The sequence below is a fragment of the Diabrotica virgifera genome, chromosome 4 (genome assembly GCF_917563875.1).
Source record: "Diabrotica virgifera virgifera chromosome 4, PGI_DIABVI_V3a".
Taxonomy (NCBI): domain Eukaryota; kingdom Metazoa; phylum Arthropoda; class Insecta; order Coleoptera; family Chrysomelidae; genus Diabrotica; species Diabrotica virgifera.
The window spans coordinates 17,477,221-17,504,152 of NC_065446.1; the positions used below are offsets into that span (position 1 = coordinate 17,477,221).

Consider the following 26,932-nt stretch of genomic DNA (forward strand, 5'->3'; position numbering starts at 1 on the left):
GGGAATAGAAGGAACAATAATGAAAGATATAGAGAGAAGACAACTGATCTGGTATGGACACGTAAACAGAATGAATGACGAGAGACTTCCAAAACAATGTCTGGAATGGCAACCTCCTGAACATCGGAAGCGAGGGAGACCGAAAGTTAATTGGACCACCGGCATTCGGAAAGCGATGAGCGCGCGAGATCTCAGGGATGACCTGTGGCAAAATAGGAAGGAATGGAATTTGGGAATCGGACAACGCTGCAAGACGTTCTAAACCGATCATATATATATATAAGGAAAACTGAGGCAAAAAGTATTAATATGGCTGCCTTTTATGGAGATGTGCAGGTTTTAGAGGAATTAGAGAGGATAGAATTAAATTAGAAATATAATAATTGAGAATGTGCACAATGGGGTTTAACAACTCAAATGAAAGATGTAACGTAAACAAACGTTCAACAAACATTGCGTAGCCAATAAACAAGAGGGCCAACCCAAATTCTGAGCAGAATTCTGAAATGAATAAGAATCGCTAGCGATTGCGACTGTTATCACGTAGTCGCTTTTAAATTCCGACATTAAAATGAAATAGAATTATGCTCTGATCTAAAAATTTACATATATTTTAATCAGACTACAAATCTCTATTACTTTACCTTGGAACGGGGTCGGGAAAAAACTTCTCCTCTGTGTAGTCTTTGGCAAATAGCTGCATTCCGATGACGGCGAATATGTAAATTACGATGGCTAAAACTAGAGTCAAGTTTCCTAAAGCTCCTATAGTACTTATAATTATACTTAGAAGCACTTTCATAGTTATCCAAGACTGTGCTAATTTTAACACCCGCAACTGAAAACAAGAATTTATAAATTCTAATATGCAGCAAATTTTTTAATCAAAATATATTTTGTAAATATAGAGTTTCACTATTACATGAGGATAAAAGTTACTTTGTATCAGGTCTGTATAACCTTACTTAACCATTTACAAATATGTGGTGGATTTTACAAATGTTGAAAATATCTCGATAAAAACTGGAATCGAAAAAGTACTAAGAGGCAAAAATGTTTTATTAAAAACATTATATTTCAATAATGGTAACACAATAATAATTTAATTGGAACGTATGTATGAACATGATAATATGAACAAAACCCCCATAAAATTTTTATAGGGTGCACAATTTTCACTCTAATATTTTTAAGATGTTCCTGTCATAAGAAAGCCACACGTACATGTTCAAACTAAAAAAACAGTTTTCAGTACATTGGAAAACATCGATTTTCATTTCTTTAACTTCAAAGGACTGTAACTTTTTTATTTGCACATTTGTATTAAGGTAAGTTAGGTTCCATCGAACTATTTTTGGTCCCAGAATATGTGATTTACTTTATGATCTACCTTTTTGTTACACCTGTATAAACCACTCAAATAACATTGATTAACATATTGGTTGAATTTCTGTCCATGTAAGTAGCCTGTTCTACAAATTTTATTATTTTTTTAAATATAAAATGCAAATAGGGTACTAAAAATAGATTGAGAAAATAATAAGGTATAAATGTTATACATCATTAAATACACTGACCGGCAAAAAAACGACCACCCCACAAAATGGGTACTGTTTGATATCTCGAATTTCCTAAACCTGTTGTCCGATTTAAGTGATATTTTAATATGTTATAGCCTTATTCTTTAAAAATATCGCTGTAATAATATTGTTGCTAGAGAGGTAAATTATCATTGTATACCGGGTGTACCACTCAAACTGTGTTTTTTTCTCAAAGTTCACCACACCCTGTGGAATATTTTAGCATTTATAAAATACTGAAATTAAAACCCAAATATAGCTTCAGGTTTCCTTACCATTCTGTTTTTTGATTCATTCGCTTATGTTGGATAATAAACAAGTTAAGTATTCTTTTTCTTATGAGCATCTTTCAGTGCGTCACAGTTTTTCGATTACTTTCTAACGCATTAAATTGTATGTGACAGAAAAAAGGCACGTCTGTGATTAGAGATATTTATAACATTTATTCTAGTTGTCGATAGATGGCGCTATAATCGAAAAAGAAATTATTTACGAATTATATAATATATCTACGAATATAATCTGTACAATTTATAAGACTATACAAATCAAAGAAAATACCATTTTATAAATGCAATAAACACAATTGATTTGTTTTTATATTTGTTTTTATGCCATATTGCAAATAAAATGTGACAACTGTCAGATTTAACTAAAATGTCATGTTAGAATAAATGTTATAAAATGTGTATTATCACGGACTTACTTTTTTTCCATCATTTGTGACGCACTGAAAAATGCTCATGAAAAGGACTTTACCACCTACTTTAACAACTAGCCATGTTCTTCATCAGTACAGGGTGTTTATAAATAAGTGCGACAAACTTTAAGGGGTAATTCTGCATGAAAAAATAATACCGTTTGCTTTATAAACATATGTCCGCAATAGCTTCGTTTCCGAGATACGGGATGTTAAATTTTTTCTTACCAACTGACGATTTATTTACTGCTCTAAAACCGGTTGAGATATGCAAATGAAATTTGGCGGGTTTTAAGAGACAGTTATTGCACATTTTTTGACATGCTATTAAGAATTTTATATTCTCCATTGGAGTGCATACGGGTAATATTACCCGTATGAACGTTAATGGTGAATATAAAATTCTCAGTTGTATGTCAAATAATGCACAGTAACAATCTCTTAAAACCTATTAAATTGCATTTCCATATCACAACCGATTTTTAGAGAAATAAATAAATCGTCAGTTTGTAAGAAAAAATTCAACATCCCGTATTTCGGAAACGAAGAATTTGCGGATATAAAGCAAACGGTAATTATTTTTTCATGCAGAATTACCTCTTAAAGTTTGTCGCACTTATTTAGAAACACTATATTGATGAAAAATATGGCTAGTTGTTCAAGTACCTAACTTTTTATTATTCAACATAAGCGAATGAATCAAAAAACAGAATGTTAAGAAAATCTAAGGCTATAATTGGGTTTTAATTTCTGTTATAAATGCTAGAATATTCCACAAGGTATGGTGAACCTTGGGAAAAAACACAGTTTGATTGGTACACCTGGTATACAATGATAATTTACCTATTTGGCAACAAGATTATTACAGCGATATTGTTAAAGAATAAGGCTATAAAATATTAAAAAATCACTTAAATCGGACAACAGGTTTAGGAAATTCGAGACATCAAAAATGACCCATTTTGTGGGGTGGCCGTTTTTTGTGCCGGTCAGTGTATAAAATTAGAAAGAGAAAACAATTTTTAGATGCCAAATAAAAACGGGCGCTTATACGATGAAAGTTAATATTAACTAAACGTTTTGACGACAGACATCATCAGGACTAGCGCCTGCGCATCCATGAGATTAACAGGCGCAACTCTAGTAGCAGGATAAGTGCAATAAGGTGTATCAAAAAACCAAAGTTTAAAAAGGTTTTAATTAAGGTTAAGATTTGGGGATAGAAGGTAGCCTATAAACCGTCAATTTCAAATTTCAGCCTAAAATGTTAACCCTAACAGTTTTCTCAGACCCCTCAATTTTTTGCGGTTTTCAAAGATTTTTAATTATTTTTCTTGTTTCTTTTTTTGATCTTTCCGGCTATTTTTTGGTGATTAGCAGCCTATAAACTCTCAATTTCAAATTTCAGTAATTAAAATCTTTGATAAACCCAAAAAAAATTGTTTGGTGGGCTTGGGACAAGGGTTAGGGTTAATATTTCGGGCTGAGGGGTTATAGGCTACCAATCACAAGAAAACAGCCGGGGATGTAAAAAAGAGAAGCGAAGAATAATTAAAAATCTTTGAAAACCCCGCAAAAATTTTTTTGGGGTTTGAGACAAAGGTTGTGGTTAACATTTTGGCCTGAAATTTGAAATTGACGGTTTATAGGCTACCTATTACTAGAAAACAGCAGGGGAGATCAACATTTTAAAACTTTGGTTGTTTCAGAACACCCTAAAGCCGCGGTTCTCAATCTGTGGTACATGTACCACTGGTGGTACATTTCATTTTTTGAGGTGGTACACCAAACGCAAAAACAGCCAAAATCAGCACCACTATTATAGTTAATTAGATCACCTAGTTAGATATGTATTTAAGTTAGGTGGTACCATAAATAATAAAAAGTATTTGGTGGTACATGACACAAAAAGATTGAGAATCGCTGCTCTAAAGCCTTTAAAGTGCAATACTGCAAACACCTTTTATAATGTAGGAAATCTATAAATTAATGTAAGAAATAATAGTAGTTTGACGTGATGTTCTGTGTCGTTGCCTGGTCATTTCTGCATTTTTGCATTTTTAAATATTTTAAAAATCAAAATTTTTTATAAGTAATCTATTTTGAAAAAAAAAACGTATATTTAACTTAAAGTATTGTAAAACAATGTAAACTGTATCTGCGCCACTGATTATTCAAAATCCACTTAAAATCAAAAGTCAATTAGTCAAAATATGTAATCTTCGGAAACAAAAAAATCGCGAATAAACGCAACCAACAAATGAACACATTTTAAAAAATGTGAAGCGTCGTCATTAATTTTCGTGAATATAACCGCATAACAAGTAGGTATAGCCTGATATGGATCAATCGATATTAAATTCTGGGATAAGTGTATGCGAAGCAAAAATTGATAACCGCATCAGAATTTACTGTTGACAGCTACAACGTAATTTCGTAGGAAGATGAAAGATACATTGCTTTTTTATATAATGAAAGTGATAGGGAAAAATGTAGATATTTTAAAGCTACAACTGGCTTTTACGTTAGCATTTTTTTGATAAAGTAAGAAAAATTTAAATAAATTTTAAGTGCAAATTTAATGTGCAGCATTTCAAAACCGGAACATTTTAAAAAATAATAATCTTTCCTAAAATCCGTACTTTAATTGAACATTACTCCTCTCAATATTTCCCGAATCAATTTGGTTTACCCACTAATTTGACCCTAATCTATTTGTAATATCGATTAGGCAGTCTGAAAGCCTCTTAACTTGATAGAGAACCATTTCTTCCAAGTGCACACTAAAAGTTTTGTGCAAAAAAAGGCAATGAATTCAGTAGTTAGTTGACCCCAATAACAATTTATTGAAGCTACTGACAAATGTAGAGTTGGAGAGGAACATATTTCTGGGAAGTGAAAGGTATTGTGTTTTTTAATATACAGTGTGGGCCAAAGAAAAGATTCCACCTCGATATTTGGCAATAGTTATTAGATTTTAAGGAAATGCCGAAACAGGTCGATTTTTGTTTTAAGGGGGACACATTTTTACGATACATACATCTGTCATTTGTCAAACCCCTCCCTTCCACGCCCCAACCCCTTATTTTTAAATAGGGAATAGGGGTCGTGTGGAAGCTCATTTAAAAGGGTATTCAATTCTTTATTAAGTAATATAAACATTATCATAAATATTTATAAAGGGTGTCCAATTTTTTTTTAAATTAAATTATTTGACAAAAAGAACAAGAATGTATGTAACTTATTACATTTAAAATACATTTTACTATTGTTAGAAAATAGAAATAAATGTTTATTTCACAAATAAACATTGTTTTTCGCTTAAATTAAATGTTTAAACTTACAAGAGGCAGGTGGATGGCGGGAGCTGGCTTGAACATTTAATTTAAGCGAAAAGCAATGTTTATTTGTGAAATAAACATTTATTTCTGTTTTTAGTATGATAGAATTGATCCAAAAGATGGCATAACCCAGACATCCAAAGTAAAAGTTATCCTCCAACACCAAATTGTTCTATATGGTCCACATAATGTTCAAAAAAAAGTCACACCATTTTGAGCGTCGGGTTTGGAGGGGGGAGGGGGGAGAAATCGGTAAATTCGTAGTTTCTTACGTTTTTCGTCAATATTTCTAAAACTGTGCGGTTTAGCATGAACAACCTTCTATACAAAAATGTTTTACATTAAATTTGAAATAAAAAAGGTCCCATGCATAATCCTTCTAAAATGAACGGTTCCAAAGTTACGGAGGTAGTATAGTGTAATTGGTCCAAAAAAGGCCTAACCCAGACATCCAAAATAAAAGTTTTCCTCCTACACCAAATTGTTCTATATGGTCGACATATGGTTCAGTAAAAAGTTACACCGTTTTGAGCGTCTGGTTTGGGGGGGGGGGAGATGGGGGAGAAGTCGGTAAATTAGTAGTTTTTTTACGTTTTTCGTCAATATTTCTAAAACTTTACTATAGCGTAAACAATGTTCTATATAAAAATGTTCTACATTGAACTTATACATAATTGTTATAAAATCAACGGTTCCAGAGTTACGGAGGGTGAAAAGTAGAGGTTTTCGATACTTTTTATACTTTTTGGGCATTTAATGATGATTTTGGGTGGCGAGGTTGACGTTTCTTCAAGGGCTTATCACTAACATACCATCGGCGACTGATATAGCAAATTTGATTTATAAAACACAATCCTGTTGAAGAAAATCAGTAGGAAATTGCCCAAAAAATATAAAAAGTATCGAAAACCTCCACTTTTCACCCTACGTAACTCTAGAAATGTTGATTTTATAACAATTATGTATTGAACCTTTTTGTTTGAAATTGTATGTAGAACATTTTTGTATAGAACATTGTTTACGCTAAAGCATAGTTTTAGAAATATTGACGAAAAACTTGAAAAAACTACTAATTTACCGACTTCTCCCCCATCTCCCCCCAAACCGGACGCTCAAAATGGTGTAACTTTTTACTGAACAATATGTGGACCATATAGAACAATTTGGTATTGGAGGAAAACTTTTACTTTCGATGTTTAGGTTAGCTCTTTTTTTGGACCAATTATACTATACTACCTCAGTAACTTTGAAACCGTTTATTTTAGAAGGATTATGCATATGCCCTTTTTATTTCAAATTTAATGTAGAACATTTTTGTATAGAAGGTTGTTTTTGCTAAATCGTATAGTTTTAGAAATATTTACGAAAAACTTAAAAAACTACGAATTTACCGATTTCTCCCCCCTCTCCCCCTCAAACCCGACGCTCAAAATGGTGTGACTTTTTTCTGAACATTATGTGGACCATATAGAACAATTTGGTGTTGGAGGATAACTTTCACTTTGGATGTCTCGGTTTGGGTCTAGTTATACCGTACTATTTCTGACAACAGTAAAATGTATTTTAAGTACAATAAATTACATACATTCTTCTTTTTTTTGTCAATTATTTTAATTAAAATTTTTTTTTTTTTGAAAACTCTCGATAAATAATTATGATAATATTTATATTAGTGAATAGAGAATTGAATACCCTTTCAAATGAGCTAAAACACGGTCCATATTCCCTATTTAAAAATAAGGTGTTGGGGGCGTGGAACGGAGGGCGTTGACAATTGACAGATGTATGTATCGTAAAAATGTGTCCCCCTTAGAATTTAAATCGACCTGTTTCGTCATTTCCTTAAAATCTAATAACTACTGCCAAATATCGAGGTAGACTCTTTTCTTTGGCCCACCCTGTATATGATCTATCCATTTTCTAGATGAGGTTTCGGTTATTAATATTTCAAAAATGTTTAAAACATTATAATCAATGAACAGAAAAATAAACTCTAAAACAGATAATTAGAGAATCAATTCTATTAAAGATTTGTGAATAATAATAAATAGTAGGTAGCCTGGGCACACAGAGATCACTTGCGATGTCATATTCATCGTCAGCGAACCCAAAAACCCCCTGAGTAATGGTTTTTGACTAATTTTTTAATGAATTTGCCGAAAACTCTAGAGGATGAGGTAAACAGTAGGTACCCTGTGCACCAGGTACTCCCCCCACCCCAAAAACCCCCGAGTAACAAAATTGAACTCATTTCTGCCGATAATTGACGAGTTCTGAATTCTTTTTTATTGTCTGTTTGAGATGCACTTTAACAATGCATTTTTGTATGCAGGTTTTCAATATTAAATCATGGCTAGGGTTCACAAAGTTTCCTGGGGCATTCATGAATCGAACAGAAAAATAATAATTATTAAGATCCGTCTTGTCGTTTTTTTTTTCGGAGGTTAAGTGCTTTATTGCTTCGCTTCGACTGCCATTCAAAGGTAAATTATTGTTTGATAAAAGGGAAAAATTTTGTCTACTTTTAACGAGATTTTAAACGGAAAAGCTCACACATTTAAAAATTTTCTGTCAACATAACAATGTACAATCTAGCAAAAAATAAACAAAATCGTGAAAACTGCTCTTCTGCAGAAATCTAGAGTAAAGCGACAAATAACAACGGTGATTTTATTCTAAAAAGAGCGATTCCAACTCGGCTAAAAGATGCGCCCTACTGCGGAAAACACTTTTGGTGTAACGTTCCGCGAGTTTTTTACCCTATTTTCCAACGACTTCTGCTGAAAATCGTTGCCGTAAAAACAATATAGTTGCAACCCAACCAACTGTTTCGTGGTTTTGTATTATAGAGAAACCAAATATCTCTATTAGGAAAGAAAATAGCCGGATATCTGCAATTTTCATTGAACCTAATGAACTATTTAATTTCCTATCCTAGTAATACTGCAGTCAATGAGAGCAAAAATAAAATATTTTCGCTATATTTTCCGATTCCGATTTCTATACAACTATTTTCAATGAAAATAAGCCACAATTTTACCAAAAAAATTATTTTATTAACGTTTCGAAGCCCAAATCGGCTTTAGTTGTCAAAATACAAAATACTACTAAAATAAACAAAAATGTTGTTGCTAAGTAAAAAAATTCTTCTAATAATTTATTTAATCTGACTCATTTATATTGGCAATTCAGACGTATATTATACATTTTATAGTAGAAGACTTTAAAATGATATCGCCAATATTTATGAGTTGCGTTCCTGGGACGACTTTACTAAAAGATAGTTCATTCGATTACATGAAATCAATCCCAACTCAAGAATATCCGTCACAAAAAAACCATAGCATGTGATCTGTCTTTAAAAAGACAACCAAATGCAACGATGACAGTAAAATTCTCGCGTTAGAGATTCCATAGTAAATCACGAGGAAAAACCAGGAAAAAACCTCGTGATACTATCCCGACATCGTAAGTAAATGGTCTTACATTTAATTTACTTTCAAAAAACTAATACCAAATTCTGACTTTAAAATATGTTTAAATTATAAATAATATTAATAATACATAGATATACAATAGTAATACTAAAATATAAAATTTGTACTAACTCGATCTGTTATTGACTTAGTAATCGTGGTATTTTCTTTCTATTGACTTCCTCTTTCAGTATGGGTAACCATATCCTACTGAATTCTACCGAGGAATTTGTGACAAAATTGGTTTCATTTAGCATAATTAGAGCCGCTTCTTTGATTTTTCTCTTTTTACTATCTGATTCTTTCAGGACTATACTTGAATTTTTTCCTGGTTTTCCCTCGTGATTTACGATGGAATCTCTAACGCGAGAATTTTACTGTCATCGTTGCATTTGGTTGTCTTTTTAAAGCTATGATTTTTTTGTTACGGATATTCTTGAGTTGGGATTGATTTCATGTAATCGAATGAACTATCTTTCAGTAAAGTCGTCCCAGGAACGCAACTCATAAATATTGGCGATATCATTTTAAAGTCTTCTACTTTAAAATGTATAATATACGTCTGAATTGCCAATATAAATGAGTCAGATTAAATAAATTATTAGAAGAATTTTTTTACTTAGCAAACAACATTTTTGTTTATTTTAGTAGTATTTTGTATTTTGACAACGAAACCCGATTTGGGCTTCCAAACGTTAATAAAATCATTTTTTTGGGAAAATTGTGGCTTATTTCTCATCGAAAATAGTTGATTATAAAAATGCCACAAGGAAATAGCTTCAGAACAACATCTACACTAATGATCGAGTTCGAGTAGACAGAGGACCATCGTCATTATTATATTTGTGTTCAGACCTCGAAAACACGAGTAACAAAATTTAGCCTCCTTGGAATGCACCTTGGAATGTTTATTTTTCTATAACCACTATTTAAAGTGCCCTTTTCTGCACAGTTTCATGTTATCAAAGTTGATATTTTCTCACAGTATAAGATTTATGACATTAATGTGCAGAAAAATGACGTTTCTGTGCCGGAATAGTATATAGGGCTTTTCATTCACAGTTATTTGTTTCGAGCTTCTATCATATGTCGTATAATCCGTGTATATTAATATTATACACAGATTATACAACATATAACAGAAGCTCGAAACAAATGGCAATCGATGAAAAGCCCTATTGTGCAACAAATGCAGGAAGGTACTAATTTCTCACGAGTTTGAAAAGTTGCGGTACGAGCGTAAGCGAGTGCCGAAATTCAAACGAGTGAGAAATTACCTTTTTGAACCAAGTCTAGCAATAAGTGCTTTCGTACGGTATTTATTAAGTTCACAATTAAAGATTATACATATGATTTAAATCTGCAATTGAGTAGTTATCACATGAACAGAGATAATTGATACGCATTCCAATTTTAGCTAAATGTACAGGAAAGTTACCATGGTTTATTCTTATGCAACTTAGGGATGTGGAATAAAATCGAGTAATAGTCCAGGGCGCATCTGTTTTCAGATGGGCGTTGAGAGGTGACTCAAATTTTTTTGCAGAAATTTCTTGAAAATAAATCAAATAATAATATTTGAGTTATCCTCCCTCTCAAAAAGGTCCGGAACATTGTTTAAATAATCAAAATGTCAAACATTCAAGGAAAAATTCGATTTTTTCTTCGTTTTTTGATTATAACTTTAAAAGTGTTCATTTCCGAGAAAAGTTGTGCTGACATAAAAGTTGAGTAACTAAATTTACTACAATATAGAATTGGTTAAAAATTTTTAAAAAATAGTCACCCTAGTTGCAAAATAGCAATAATCGCGAAAAAACCATACAAAAACGAGTATTCGCATTTTACGTTTTTTAACCATTTATGCTACACTTAGGACCTTCATATTTCACCTAGAAAAACTTTATGATACATTAAAACAATACTATAAATTTAATTAAAATCGGTTCAATAGATTTTGCAGAATAAATTTTGAAATCCAGCTTTCGCAAAAAAAATTCATTTTTTCAAAATGTTACAGGACTGACAATAAAGCAGATAGCAAGTTGAATTTTTTTTTGCTTATAGAAGTGTACTGTACCTTTCATTTGAAATTTTCAAAATTAAAATCGATTAATTACCACGGCGTCCGAAAATTTTTGAAATAAACATTAATTTTTGGTGCTACGCGCAGGACAGCGGTGTTCGATTCACACAAGTTGATTTCCACCAAAATTTCTTCCAATCTTTATCTAATATATTATTTTCTTACTCTATATTTTATCAAGTATATTCAAATGGGAAATAAGCCACAATTTTACCTAAAAATGATTTTATTAACGTTTCGACGCCCAAGTCGGGTGTCGTTGTCAAAATACAAAATAATACTAAATAAATAAAAATGTTGTTGCTTAGTAAAAAATTCTTCTAATAATTTATTTAATCTGACTCATTTATATCGGCAATTCAGACACGTATTATACATTTTAAAGTAGACGACTTTAAAATGATATTGCCAATATTGATGAGTTGCGTTCCTGGGACGACTTTACTAAAAGATAGTTCATTCGATTACATGAAATCAATGCCAACTCAAGAATATCCGCCACAGAAAATCATAGCATGTAATCTGTCTTTAAAAAGACAACCAAATGCCAGCATACTCAAGCAGAAGACTCCAAAATATTTTACATAGAGCCAGTGTGTCAATGATCCGGGAAAGGTTACAATTTCATAGATCAAATTTATTTTTTATTGAACAAGACATCGTAAGTATTGAAGATTTGCTTTACGGAATGATATCAAATTCTGATTTTGATCGAATTATTTTTAGTTTACACATAATTTATCAAAATTCATATCAGAAACAAAGAAATATACATTTAAATAAATTTAATATTCTTTTAGAACAAAATAGTATACATAATTTTGATAACTTAAATAGAAATAATGACATATTAGCGACAATTGTCAATCTATCAAATAGACATTTAAATGCAACGGAAAATTTCGTATTGTCAAAAGGTTTAATCTATGCTGTCACTCATCCATCTATTCCAAAATTAGACATAATTAGCGCAGTAGAAAAAATATCCCAGTGTTTACCAACTCATGAAAAAGAACAATATAGGGTACTATGCAAACTTGAATTGGAAAAATCTAATAAAATTGAACAGAACATCAGCAAAGAGGAAGTGAAAGCTTTAAAAACTTTAAAAAATGATGACTCCATAACAATCCTACCAGCGGATAAAGGAAATGCAACTGTAATAATGGATAAAGTACAATATGAGGACAAAATTACAGATCTAATTACAAATGGACCTTATACCAAATTAACGAAGGATCCAACGAAGACACTGGAAAACAAAATCTATAGAACTTTATTCAAATTTAAAAATGACCTAACGTACTATCAAAGAAAATTAATGACACCTCATTACAGTAAGACACCACATTTTTATGGAGTACCGAAAATTCACAAAGCAAATATTCCACTTAGACCTATTTGTAGTACCATCAATTCTCCTTGTAGTGAACTATCAAAATTTTTATTAAATATTATAAAACCATTTGCAAATAATAATGACACATTTATAAAAAATACACAACATTTTTTAAACAAATTATCAAATATTGAATTTAATCCAAATATTATTTTAGTAAGTTTTGACATAAACAGTTTATTTACAAGTGTGCCATTAGATAAAACTTTAAACTTAATCAAAACGAAATTAGAAAATGATAATACATTAACAACTAGGACAAGACTAAATGTATCAGCTATAATGGAGTTATTGACATTATGTACTAATAATACCTATTTTCAACTAAATAATGAATTCTATAAACAAAATTTTGGTCTCGCAATGGGCTCTTCTTTATCTCCATTATTGGCTAATATATTTATGGAGGATTTCGAAACTAATATCATTTCTAAACAAAATTTAAAACCCACAGTATGGTGGAGATATGTAGATGATGTGTTTTCCATATGGCCTCATAGATCGGAATTGTTGGATACGTTCCTGAATATTATAAACGATCAAGAAGAGACAATAAAGTTTACAATGGAAAAGGAATACAATAACACCCTACCTTTCCTCGATGTTTTGGTCTCAAAGAAGGATCCTGGATATGAGACTCAAGTGTATAGAAATCCAACACACACCAACAGATATCTCAATTACAAATCAAATCATAACATCAACGTTAAAAAGGGAATCATTAAATCCTTATATGATAGAGCCAAAATTGCTTGTTCTAACGAAAATTCATTTTTAGAAGAAAAACAATTGTTAACATCTGTTTTATTAAAAAATGATTATCCCATATCGTTTATAAATAAGGAATTGTCAAGATTGGATCGAATGGAACAGAACAACTTAGAACGGGATCCTACAACATTCACAAGAAATAATACGAGGAAAATATCAATACCATATGTAAAAGGACTATCCGAGAAACTTAAAACAATAGGAAATAAATTCAACATATCAACAACATTCAAAACAACAAACACTTTGAGATCTATTCTATCTAAAACTAAACCTAACAGTGAACAAGAAAGAACAAAGAATTGTATTTATAAAATACCTTGTGAATGCGAACAATTTTATATAGGTGAAACGTCAAGACCAATAGACGTTAGAGTAAATGAACATCAGTCTTATATAAAAAATAGAGAATTTGATAGATCTCAAATATGTCAACACGCATGGGATAATGAACATAGAGTTCAGTGGAGAGATTCAAGTATAGTCCTAAAAGAAGCAGATAGTAAAAAGAGAAAAATCAAAGAAGCGGCTCTAATTATGCTAAATGAAACCAATTGTGTCGCAAATTCCTCGGTAGAATGCAGTAGGATGTGGTTACCCATATTAAAGGAGGAAGTCAATAGAAAGAAAATACCACAATTAGTAAATCAGTAACATATCGAGTTAGTACATATTTAGTATTTTAGTATTATTTAAAATTTAAAATATCAAGTCAGAATTTGGTATTAGTTTTGAGAGTAAACTAAATGTACACCCAAATACTTACGATGTCGGGATAGTATCACGAGGTTTTTCCTGGTTTTCCCTCGTGATTTACTATGGAATCTCTAACGCGAGAATTTCAGTGCCACCGTTGCATTTGGTTGTCTTTTTAAAGACAGATTACATGCTATGATTTTCTGTGGCGGATATTCTTGAGTTGGGATTGATTTCATGTAATCGAATGAACTATCTTTTAGTAAAGTCGTCCCAGGAACGCAACTCATCAATATTGGCAATATCATTTTAAAGTCGTCTACTTTAAAATGTATAATACGTGTCTGAATTGCCGATATAAATGAGTCAGATTAAATAAATTATTAGAAGAATTTTTTACTAAGCAACAACATTTTTATTTATTTAGTATTATTTTGTATTTTAACAACGACACCCGACTTGGGCGTCGAAACGTTAATAAAATCATTTTTAGGTAAAATTGTGGCTTATTTCCCATTTGAATATACTTGATAATAAAAATGCCACAAGAAAATAGCTTCAGAACAACACTCTATATTTTGTTGTATTTTAATATTTTAATTCCACAAAAATCAAACTAATTTTATTATTGTTTGTGACATATTGTTTAAACAATTGCATATGTTTAAAAATAATAAACTTTTATTAATTAAGTTAAAATAAATTAACAAAAAAGTTTTTGTTAATAAAAGTGTTATTTCAAAGGATAGAGTATGTGTTTTTATTTTGCAATAAACAATTTATTTATTTATATCGAAATGTAATAAAACTTAAAATGTATCAATCATTATCAAAGGTCATTGGAATGCCCAATCAAAACAAACTATCCGCTGTCCTGCGTGTAGCACCAATAATTAATGTTTAATTAAAAAAATTCCTGACGCCGTGGTGTTAATTGATTTTAATTTTGCAAAATTGCAAATGAAAGGTACAGTACACTTCTATAAGCAAAAAAATTTTTAACTTGCTATCTGCTTTATTTTCAGTCCTGTAACATTTTGAAAAAATGATTTTTTTTTACGAAAGCTGGATTGCAAATTTTATTTTGCAAAATCTATTGAACCGATCTTAATGAAATATACAGTATTGTTTTACTGTATCATATAGTTTTTCACGGTGAAATATGAAGGTCCTAAGTGTAGCATAAATGGTTGAAAAACGTATAATGCGAATACTTGTTTTTGTATGTTTTTTTCACCATTATTGCTATTTTGCAACAAGGGTGACTATTTTTTAAATTTTTAACCAATTCTATGTTGTAGGAAATTTAATTACGCAACTTTTATGTAAGTAGAACTTTTCTCGAAAATGAATACTTTTAAAGTTATAATCAAAAAACCAAGAAAAAAATCGAATTTTCCTTAATTTTTTGACATTTTGTTTATTTAAACAATGTTCCGGACCTTTTTGAGAGGGAGGATAACTCAAATATTATTATTTGATTTATTTTCAAGCAATTTCTGCAAAAAAATTTGAGTCACCTCTCAACGTCCAAATGTAGGTACTAATATTTTTACAGATGCGGCCTGGTCTATAACGTGATAATCAAAATATATTTAATATATGTGGGATATTTTGCGGAAGTTGTTGGTATACGTAAGTGTATGGATTCCTCGAAGTTTGTACAAACTTGAGCCAAATAGTTTCCCATTTATTTCTTAATTTTTTATGCAATTCTGGAATGTAAGATATGCACGTGCTTAAATCAAAGATAAAAACAATAAAAACTGTATCTAGGCAAAAACACGGCAAGAAGTGAATAAAATTTTAAGGTCTAAAATTTAGACATACCTATACAGCATAGAGCACCTTCTTTGATTTTATTTATTATTGTTCCTTATAATTTTTTTGATTTTTGTAAAAAGTTTTGTGTTAAAGTTTTTTGGCTGATTTTTTTATGTTTTACAATGCTCATAATAATTTATTTATAAACCAATGATACAAATTCAGATTAAAATAAGACATACGTAATTTATTCCTCGGATAGCTTCGATGAAAATAATTATTGTGTATCGTTCGTTATATCAGAATAAAATCTATACCTTAGGGTGTAAATAACCATCATCCTGGTATATTAAAAAACTAGCAAGGTTTTAATTTAATATACCAACCAAGTAGGTGCTATGAGTGAAATTGAGCTAAATTAAACGTTCCATCCTCCTATACATAACAATATATTAGATCGAGAAACTGTAAACAAACTCTCTTAAATTCCTTAAAATGTAATAAGAGAAGACAATAGGGACTAATGAACATGGAAAATATCGCTGGTGTTCATAAAGTTCAAATGATAAAACGAAAAGAAAATAAATGACGTTTTAAGTAGGTAATTAAATGAAAATATCCTGAAGGAAAGTGTCTATTTACTTTGAAACTGGTTTCACTGGAATATACATATTTAGTAAGTTTTTTAATTTTTTAGGATTTTGGGTTATTTGGATTAAATCGGTGCTCTTGACTGGCGATCTCAACGATTTGTTGGCCAGACTGTTAGGATATTAACTTAATTTTTAGGTATATTATTAATTATTAAAAACAAGTGTAATTATTCAAATGAAGAATTTGACAGACAGCCAGTGGAGTTAACGGAGACAGTAGTAGTTGTGGTTACCAGAATAACAAACGGATGGAAAAATACAGGAATAAAGAGACCAACGCTCAAATGGTATTCATTGATCTTGAGAAAGCATATGATAGAGTTCCTAAAGAGATTCTGTGATGAGCACTCAATAAGAAAGGAGTCCCTGGCGAATATGTAAAGATTGTGAGAGATATGTATGAGGGAGTAACGACTAGTGTTAAGACAGGTGTGGGAGAGACAGATAAATTTCAGGTGAAAGTAGGATTGCACCAAGGCTCGGTGCTTAGTCCTTATTTATTCTCATTAGTTTTGGACCAGATAACAGCGAAACTACAGGGTAGCATTCCATGGTGCCTAATGTATGCTGATGATGTAGTGTTAATAGGAAATAGTGAAAGAGACTTAGAACAAAAACTGGAACAGTAGAGACAAGCTCTGAAAGAAAAAGGTTTAAAACTTAGTAGGACAAAGCAGAGTATTTGGATTGTTAATTTAAAGATGGAATTACTACAAATAAAATGGTATCTTTGGATGGTGAAATGATTGTGAAAAGCAATAGTTTTAAGTACCTAGGATCGGTATTACAGAGTAAGGGAGAAATAGATGGAGATGCATGCAGTAGAATTAGGGCTGGATGGATGAAGTGGAAAGAAGCGAGTGGTGTGTTGTGTGACAGAAAAATTCCAATGAAGGTGAAGGAAAAATTCTACAAAACAGCCATAAGACCGGCTATGATGTAACGGAACTGAATGTTGGGCAGTGAAAACGAAAGAGGAACAACGAATGCGTGTGGCGGAAATGAGAATGCTTAGATGGATGAGTGGAGTGAGGAGCGACAAAGAAGAATAAAATTAGAAATAAGTATATTACGGGAAGTCTAGGTGTGGCACCAATTGATGCCAAAATGAGAGAACTTAGGTTAAGATGGTTTGGTCATGTTCAACGTCGAGACGTTAATCACCCAATACGAAGAATAGCTGAAGTGCAAATTCCTGGAAGGAGTAGGAGAGGAAGACCAAAGAAGACCTGGGGGGAGACGATAAGGCAGGACATGTTGGTGAAGGGGATTAACATTGATATGACTCAAGATAGAATTGTGTGGAGAAATGCAATTAGGGAAGCCGACCCCGCATAGGGATAAGGAAAGAGAATGATGATGATTATTAATTATTAAAAACAGTTTATGTTTCATTTCAGTTTAGATGTGATACACCATCCCCATACATACGTTTAGGTCTTTCCAGACCTCTTCAGTGGGGCTACATGAAGATCTCTGAATCGAAACGGAACCAAGCTGCCTATTTAAGCAGAATTATGAAAAATAATTCTGCGTATCGAACGCTATAGCGGTAGAGATTTGAGATCTATTGCAGAGATTTGAGAAGTACCAGATCTAAACAATAAATCTGAAAATTCTCGTGAAACCACTTTCTGGTAACATCCTTAATCTCTGCCTAGATGCAGAGAAGCACTTTTGGATTAAAAAAATATATTTGCCCACTAATTGGATTAAAAGTTCGATCATAAAATAAGTGAATATAAACATGAAAGTTAGGGTTTAAGAGAGATAATTACGTAAGCTGACTACAAAAACAATTTTGTCCGCATTTCACTTTTTGAGGACCGACATTACAGCGATCACTCAAAACATTGGATCAAGACAGTGGTGTAGTGGTAAAATTAGCTGTGCCGGAGCTATACCTCTACCGGAAAATTTTTGAAAATTAGCCTACTACCCAAATCGTGAGTTTTAAGGCCCTTTGGCAAATGTTTTGAAAAGTTTAATAATTAAACTAATTAATGATCTTTTAGAGTGATAGTAGTTACAGTAGGGCCTCCTACACATTCTCCTCCAAAGAATAATTTTAACTTTAAAATATGGTAAGATTTTCTTAAGGTAGATTATTACAGTTTGATACCTTAAAAACTGTTTTTAAGGTATCAAACCATAATAATCTACCTTAAAAACTCTATAATTTAAGTTGGAAGCCTTGCTGACAAAAATTAAAAAAACACTGGTGTAAGTTAGGCAAATATTGTAAATGACTAAGTTTTCATTTTCAGTAGTATTAATTTATTATTGTGAAAAAATACACCCACAAGTTACATTAGTATATATATATTTTATTATTTAACACACACAAACATTATAATCTGTGCCAAAAAAATTAAGAATTATTTGAAAAAACTACATACAGTACAAATAACTTGTGTATTTAACAAAATACATATAATAAATACATCAGATTAATTATAACATACATACTCAAAGTAAGTGCCAAAATGCATCCTTCTTTGCGTTCTTTTTTGGGTTTTCTGCAACTCTTGTCCTGGAATCGTCTGCAGACCGGTGGCTCCTCAGCCATTTAGTGACGTACGTCTCAGGCTGCCATTCTTGGAGAGGTGGACCTTGGATTTTTATGAACATCAATGATGATACATGAGCAACAGTCAAAGCGTTTCTTGATGGTGTAACCATATTGTTCATACAACTGAAACCCCGTTCACAATCAGCTGAGCTGCAAGGTATTATTTTAGTGCAGTTTAACAGTTCTTGCAATCCATCAGGCACTTGTCGGCTGTTGTCCAAATAGTCTCTGTAGGCAGAGACAGCTTTGTTGACGTTCAATTTAAATCTCTTGCACAGTTGCTCTACTTGAGTTTGACCAAAACTTGGTGGAATGCAGGTTGGCCAATACTCAGGTTCTAATACTTTAAAAGAGTTTATAAGATCTTCATATTGGGCTTCCCCATCAAATGTGGTGACAAACATTCTTTGCTTTAGGTTATTTATAACACTAGAAATAAGTTGCTGTCCATTGAACGATACAATTTTTGGATTAGTTTTTAACACAACTGATGCAAAATTTAACGTGTAAACTGATAACTAACGTGTAAAAATTACTTAGTAAAGGACAAAACAATTTTTGTCCTATATAAAAAATTCGATTGAAAAAATCGTAGCCGGAGCGCCGCTCCCCCTTCAAAAGCTGTGCCGGAGCGACGCTCCGGACCGCTCCGGCTCCACTACACCACTGGATCAAGATACTCTGGCGCTAAATATGGAGCTCGTATATTCCTGACGATTATACTGGTTAGAAATATGCTACTAGCCTTACGGATTTTAGCGATCAGACAACTTAGGCAGCATCTGTGGTTGGAAGAAATGATCCATAGGAGTGGTAGGTTTCTCAGTAGAGAAATTGAAGAAAGTTATGAACATAGTGGACACGATTAGGAACAGGGGATATGGTCTTATGCTGAAAAAGAAAAAGTTTCAAATCATGATAATAGACAGTAACCCATCCAGCATCAGAAAGATTGCTGATTTCGAAGTGGTCGATATATATGTAACTACCTCTTAATCTTCTATTAAAACCAAGGGAGGCTGTTACGAAGAAAATAAATACAGATTGGTAATAGCACGTAACTTAGTGCCACCCGTATACCTATGGCAAAATCTCAAAAAAGATTAAAACAATTAAATATATACTAAAAAGGGTTGTTCTCTGGGTTGGCTGTATACCATACAGTTAAACAAACTCTAACATGAAGTAAAACCACTTCTATGTAATAGGTATAATTTACTAAAATCTTAAAAAATCCCAATGTATTGAATAAAATATGTTCAGAACGAACGTTTTTGGACCTATCAGTACATCATCAGTGAACTCATATACAGTGGAACCTCGGTAAGTCGGATTAATCGGGACCGCGGCCGATCCGGGTTATCGAAAATCCGGGTTAGCCGGAGAATACGGTAAAAATTAATAAAATACGGTACTCTTACAGATAAACTTAATTATAATTAGAATAGAAACAGTAACAGCAGTATTTGTCAGTAACAGCTGTTGATTGTAAAAATGGTAGCCATTTTTAAAAACACATTAAATGTAATATTTTATACATTTAAGGGTTTTTACCCTGACCAGTGGTTAGATCCCAGGGTTAATTTTTAATAGTAGAATGTGTTTGTTCAAAGTTTTCTCTTCATTTGAGGTAGTTACAACTGTAAGATGATAGCTCTGATGATGGAATTAAAAATGCTGAAAGTACTTAGCTGATTTTAATAAATTTATTTACATACTATCAGTCTTTGAAAACATACACCAGTTCCCGTTTTGATTTAATTATAATTGCCAAAAAAATTAAATACTTATGTCCAGTACATCTAAATTACGTACAGTTCTATATATTATTATTTATTTCTTGGTAAAAAAACTCAGTCAAAGTGAAAACATTTTTATTTTATCTGATGAAAATCGATTCGGGTTAGCCGGACTTACGGGTTATCGGAGGCCGAATTATCGGGGTTCCACTGTACTTGCTAACTAGCCCCAGAACCAAAAAATGGTTGTAATTATAATTCAATCTACATTATGTCATAGTAATATTGAACAGGCTAAACGCCGATGTTAATAGATAACCTCTGGGAACACGGTGAAACCCTAATCGAGAACTTTAACCATCTTAATCCAACAATGTCTACCAAATGTGACATTTGACATTTGGTGGCCCAAGATGGTTGGTTAAATGGATTGGTCGGTTCTAAAAAATGGATTGAAATGTGGGTGGGCTTACAGAAAACTGATAAAAGAGACTACAATTAATGACAAACGAGAAAGGTATCCCACATGCTAGGTATATTAAACCAAGGTAATTATTGGCCATAAGTATATCTATATATCTATATGAAGCTTCCATAGCAGCCCAATACAGTAGTACAATAAAATGCTTTGAGAGTCAACGAACAAATGAAGACGTCCTTTCTCGGATTAACGTATAGTATGAGATGCTACTGCAGAATCACAACGTTCATAAGTTAGTTAATTAAAATTACATTTTTATATAAATTTAGGAAAATACATTCATATCAGGTTATATATACACCGTTCTTAGGCATCAACGCCCTTCGGTAGGGATCTATGGAAGAGTATCACAAAGCCGCAAGCCCTTGTCCCTTGCCGTACCGCTCCTCGATAGGCCGATCAGACGCCAGTTTATTCGCCATATCAGGTTGCCAGTCAAAAAGTGAATTCATTTTTGCAACAAAATTTCGTCCATGACATAGGTGCATCTTTTAAAATCAAATTAAAGGTAATTCTTTTAGTGCGATGATATAAGGTTGTCTGTGAAAAAATGGCCGCAGATTAGGGTTGCCAGCTGTTAAAAAACGCGAGGTATCAGAGATAAAGTGAAAGAAAGCTAGCGCGCAACGCCACTGGTTTGACAAGATGACTACTTTAATAACTCGCATTCGCCATCAAACATTACCTATATATTCTCTAAATTAGTGTGATTTACATATCTGTCCAGATGAGACAAATGACTTAGTTTTGCCTTAGGATCTGTAACAAACTTAAGTTCATCTATTAAAATTTAGTATCAGATGAATATTTAAATTTGAATGAATAGTCACACCTGGATGACCTTTAGTTACACATGTCCACTTTTTGTAAGTAATACAGTTGAAACTCTATATTTATATAAATATATAATATGCACTTACCAAACGAAGACCTCTAAGAACCGAAAGCCCATCAACTAATTCGAATATAAGATCAAGCAGACTAGCAGATACGATGATAAGATCAAAAATATTCCAGCCACAGTGAAAAAAGTCCTTACTTAACGCCATTATCTTGAGGCAACACTCGAAGGTGAATATGGAAGTAAAAACCTGAAAAATAGAAAATATAACTGAGTGCATTTCGGAAAAAACAAATGTTTAAAAGAATAAAATATGTAGATGGGAAGCTTGATCCAATATTTTCATTGACTTATTAGAACTCAATGACAATTAAAATTTTTTTCAAACCCTTTAAAGCAGTGTTTTCCGAAGTTTCTTAAGTTGGAAACTCAGTACATTCGCCATTTATTTAACAGAAAAAAATGTTTTTACTTGCGCCATCTATGAGCCAGTTACACAATTTTTACTTCGTTTTCGTTCCCTATTTAACCAAGAAACGGCGCTACATCAGTGGTTAGATTTTTCTGGAATTGTAAATTTGACTTTATATACGCGGAAAAACGTGATTAAACCAAATACTATTGACTATAGTCAATAGTATTTGATTAAACAGTCAATAGTATTTGATTAAACTCTTTTTTCGTTTTGATATTTGAGATTCTGGCTATTATAACACTACTTAGCAACATCATAAAAATATGGGAGAGAGTAATAATTGATAGACGGATAAGTGAAGAAACTGAAATATCCGATAATCAAATTGGCTTTCTGCAGGGCAGATCAACAACAGATGCAATTTGCATTGTAAGGCAACTGATGGAAAAATACAGGAATAAAGAGACCAACGCTCATATGGTATTCATTGATCTTGAGAAAGCATATGATAGAGTTCCTCGAGAGATTCTGTGGTGGGCACTCAATAAGAAAGGAGTCCCTGGCGAATATGTAAAGATTGTGAGAAATATGTATGAGGGAGTAACGACTAGCGTTAGGACAGGTGTGGGAGAGACTGATACATTTCAGGTGAAAGTAGGATTGCACCAAGGCTCGGTGCTTAGTCTTTATTTATTCTCATTAGTTTTGGACCAGATAACAGCGAAACTACAGGTAGCATTCCATTGTGCCTAATGTATGCTGATGATGTAGTGTTAATAGGAAATAGTGAAAGAGACTTAGAACAAAAACTGGAACAGTGGAGACAAGCTCTGGAGGAAAAAGGTTTTGAAACTTAGTAGGACAAAAACAGAGTATTTGGAATGTTTATTTAAAGATGGAGTTACTACAAATAAAATGGTATCTTTGGATGGTGAAATGATTGTGAAAAGCAACAGTTTTAAGTAACTAGGATCGGTATTACAGAGAAATGGAGAAATAGATGGAGATGCATGGAGTAGAATTAGGGCTGGATGGATGAAGTGGAAAGAAGCGAGTGGTGTGTTGTGTGACAGAAAAATTCCAGTGAAGCTGAAGGGAAAATTCTATAAAACAGCCATAAGATCGGCTATGATGTACGGAACTGAATGTTGTGAAGTGAAAAAGAAAGAGGAACAACGAATGCATGAGGCGGAAATGAGAATGCTTAGATAGATGAGTGGAGTGACAAAGAAGGATAAAATTAGAAATGAGTATATTAGGGGAAGTCTAGGTGTGGCACCAATTGATGCCAAATTGAAAGAGCATAGGTTAAGATGGTTTGGTCATGTTCAACGTCGAGACGTTAATCACCCAATACGAAGAATAGCTGAAGTTCAGATTCCTGGAGTGAGTAGGAGAGGAAGACCAAAGAATACCTGGGGGGAGACGATAAGGCAGGACATTTTGCTAAAGGGGATTAACATTGATATGACCCAAGATAGAATTGTGTGGAGAAATGCAATTAGGGAAACCGACCCCGCATAGGGATAAGGCAAAAAGAATGATGATGATATTTGAGATTCTGGCCCTTACCCTACTTTCGACCAGGTAGTGATCAGGATCCATGTTTTGTTTCCAATCCATCTCGTTTTTTTTTATGTCAGTTGTGTACAAGAATAAAAACCGCTAAACGCCGTAAAAATGAGTGGCGCATACAATATTCCAGCTACAAAAGATCTGATATGAAAATTACGTGGCGCGAAAATGTATTTTCATTTTGATACCAAACAAAATTCTAGTTTTATTTTAAAAGATTTTTCCATAATATTTGCTAAATTTGAAGTAAACGCGCCACAAAAGAATAAATTTGATACAGTTTGAATTTTGAAACTCTTTTGTGGCGCGTTTACTTCAAATTTAGCAAATATTATGGAAAAATCTTTTAAAATAAAACTAGAATTTTGTTTTGCATCAAAATGAAAATACATTTTCTCGCCACGTAATTTTCATATCAGATCTTTTGTAGCTGGAATATTGTATGCGCCACTCATTTTTACGGCGTTTAGCAGTTTTTATTCTTGTATCAGGAGTTTTTCAAGTTATATACAAATTAAATGTATGAAGTTGAATTCAATTTTTCTCCATTACACGTTAAGCTTTATAAATGGTCAGCTTTGTAGCATTATCTCCCAAATGATCTAGTGTCCATCGAATGTACACTAGATTTTTTACTAGTCGAAATAGATTGAATAAAAATATTGGGATGGCCGGTAAATGAACTCGGATTGCCCGTTGCAGATCAAATTTAGCGTCGTAACCACTACAACTACATAAACCATTTCGGGAATAATCGTTAATTGGATTATACTTTTGTAGCTTAATAACTTCTACACGGCTTAACCGATTTTGATCACTAAACATGAGTTTGAAACGTATTGACAAGTAGTATCTGATGCATCTGAGGTCAAGTATGAAAACTAAAGCTGTTACTGAAATTATTGAGCTTGAAAAACCGTTTTCCCCCATAGGAAAAAGATTTGATCATATTTATGAAGCGTATAACTTAAAATTTCTAATTTTCCCGGATATTAGGTAAACAACGTTAGATTCGCCTAGAGTCCTTCTACAAACGCTTTTTAAATAAAAATTGAGTTCTAATTCTGAGCTCGGTAACTTTTGAACGGTATAACCGATTTTCAAAATTAAACATGCGTTGGAAAGGTATCTGTGCTATCAAAAGCCGCAAAAGTCAAACTTATATTTTTGAAATTTTTGGTGTTTTGAGAACGAGAAAGAAAAACAGACCCTAAATAGGAATAGACGTAAAATCCACACCCTATGACCAAAATGAAATGTTCACATATGGATGGGCGAGTCTTTTCCTAAACTTTAATTTTTTAATTCAGTCAGATTTAGCAAATCGAAAATTACGTGTATATAATATAGTGTCGCAAGTAGAGGGGTTGTGCGCCACTAGCGAGAATTGCCGTTTTCTGGGGTCGGTCGCCTTGGTCGCATTCTCTCCCAAATCATCTAGTACTTACGACACCAGTGATAAGACAATCCGAGTTCATATCCCAGCCATCCTAATAATTATGTAATTATGGCCGGCAAATGAACTCGGATTGCCCAATCAAACTTAGCATCGTAACCACTACAAGTACATAAACCATGATTGGTTAATAACATTGATTTTTTCGATATAAACTAAGTTTCGATAACCAATAAATCGAAAACTATTAATTTTATCAAAAATAATATAAAACATTTTTTGCTGACAATATTAAAGTTTTTACCAACATTTGCAGTCAAAATATAATAAAAAATTTCCACCCTCGAGATGGGGTGGTAACCACCCCATGTTAAAAGCGTCTTTCGTCATCATATAGATTTTGATCCTTGGACTATACACTACTTATTGTTAAATTTTCAAGCAAATCGATCCATTCTGTAAAAATTGCGAAGTGAAAAGTTTCAGTTCCTGGACGAATTATACTTTTGGAGCTCTATAACTTCTGAACGGCTGAACTGATTTTGATAAAAAAAACATGAGTTTAAAACGTATTGAAAAGTAGTATCTGTTGCATCCAAGATCAAGTATGATAACTGAACGTATTTCAGGAATTATTGAGCTTGAAAAACGGTTTTTCCCATAAGAAATAGATCTGATCATACTTATGAAGCCTATGACTAAAAAATTCGAATTTTCCCAGATGTAAGATATACACCGTTAGACGCGTCCTGAGTCCTCCTACAAACGCTCAGTTATTGGCGCAATTCGTAGGTTGAAATTTTGAGTAATTGTCGAAAAACCAAAATTTTCAAAGTTTAATTTTTCAGTTTTTCGGCTATGGTGAGCAGTGTGTATGTCTCAGGTTGATCGCTTAAGCATCATTTGAAAGCTTAACTCAACCCTATTGATTTGGTATATTTGCGGTTTTCCTGTCTATCCTTGAACCTAAGATATATACGCCCAAAAAATTTGCTATTTTGTATCTACCTAGTCCTTTAGCTGGCTTACGGGTAGTCAGAAGTCAAAAATTAGACCGGTTCTGAATCGGCCCTCACACCCACTTGAAACACAGAAAAAAAAATTCAGATCGGTTTAACTTTTCCACACACATACATACATACATACACCTGGTTCCAAAAAAAACTGATACGACTCTTGACGCGTATTTTGTAGAAAATTGAGCAGTGTATTTTGAAGGATAAATACTTAATATTTACATACTGTCAATGTCACTGCCAAATCTTAAAATTTGTCAGATAGCTTATTCTGTTCCACGGTTATTAGACTTTATTATTAATCTTTATTATTAATACTTTCTCCGCAACTGAGGGTATCTTATCAACTGTATTGTTTTTAAACAATATATGATAAAATAAAAATATTGACAGTTCAAAAATGTGAACATTATTGCATTGTGTGTGGCCTA

General features: G+C 32.5%; 1 protein-coding gene across 2 annotated transcripts in view; it reads right to left on the reverse strand.

The window, feature by feature from the left end:
* The window catches only part of LOC114335819 (sodium channel protein 60E-like), a 384,114-nt gene that overhangs the window by 160,333 nt on the left and 196,849 nt on the right, over positions 1 to 26,932 (reverse strand). For both annotated transcript variants that reach the window (XM_050649033.1, XM_050649032.1), the window contains exons 12-13: positions 22,179 to 22,349; positions 645 to 838 (exon numbers count right to left, since the gene is read on the reverse strand). In XM_050649033.1, the coding sequence (XP_050504990.1) occupies positions 645 to 838; positions 22,179 to 22,349 (365 nt within the window). The remainder of the gene's footprint in view (positions 1 to 644; positions 839 to 22,178; positions 22,350 to 26,932) is intronic.